Consider the following 290-nt stretch of genomic DNA (forward strand, 5'->3'; position numbering starts at 1 on the left):
ATATGAGTTTGTCAACTGGAGTAAAATCAACCAAAGAGTGCTAAAACAAAATAAATAGAAAAACAAACACCATCAAAGTTCATTCTGAAATTCCTTACAAACAACAGTTGTCAAAGAGATTACTATTCTTACCTTCACCATTGCGATATTCAAGGGTGTCACAATCTGATGGCTGCTTCTTATTACATTCATCTGTCCCTCTGCTGAAACACGTAAACAAATCAAGTTTAGTCTAAAGGAACCACCCACCACCATTCTCATGCTAGAGAAACCAGAAAGCAGTGAAAAAG

At 36.2% G+C, this 290-nt stretch overlaps 1 protein-coding gene across 1 annotated transcript in view; it reads right to left on the reverse strand.

The window, feature by feature from the left end:
* LOC119590580 (ephrin type-B receptor 1-like) overlaps window positions 1-290 on the reverse strand; it is a gene marked incomplete at its 5' end in the record, with an annotated part of 34,373 nt that overhangs the window by 13,239 nt on the left and 20,844 nt on the right. Inside the window, 1 exon segment of the mRNA XM_037939255.1 lies at window positions 133-203. Within this exon segment, the coding sequence (XP_037795183.1) occupies window positions 133-203 (71 nt within the window).

Source organism: Penaeus monodon, chromosome 27 (assembly GCF_015228065.2).
Source record: "Penaeus monodon isolate SGIC_2016 chromosome 27, NSTDA_Pmon_1, whole genome shotgun sequence".
Classification (NCBI taxonomy): domain Eukaryota; kingdom Metazoa; phylum Arthropoda; class Malacostraca; order Decapoda; family Penaeidae; genus Penaeus; species Penaeus monodon.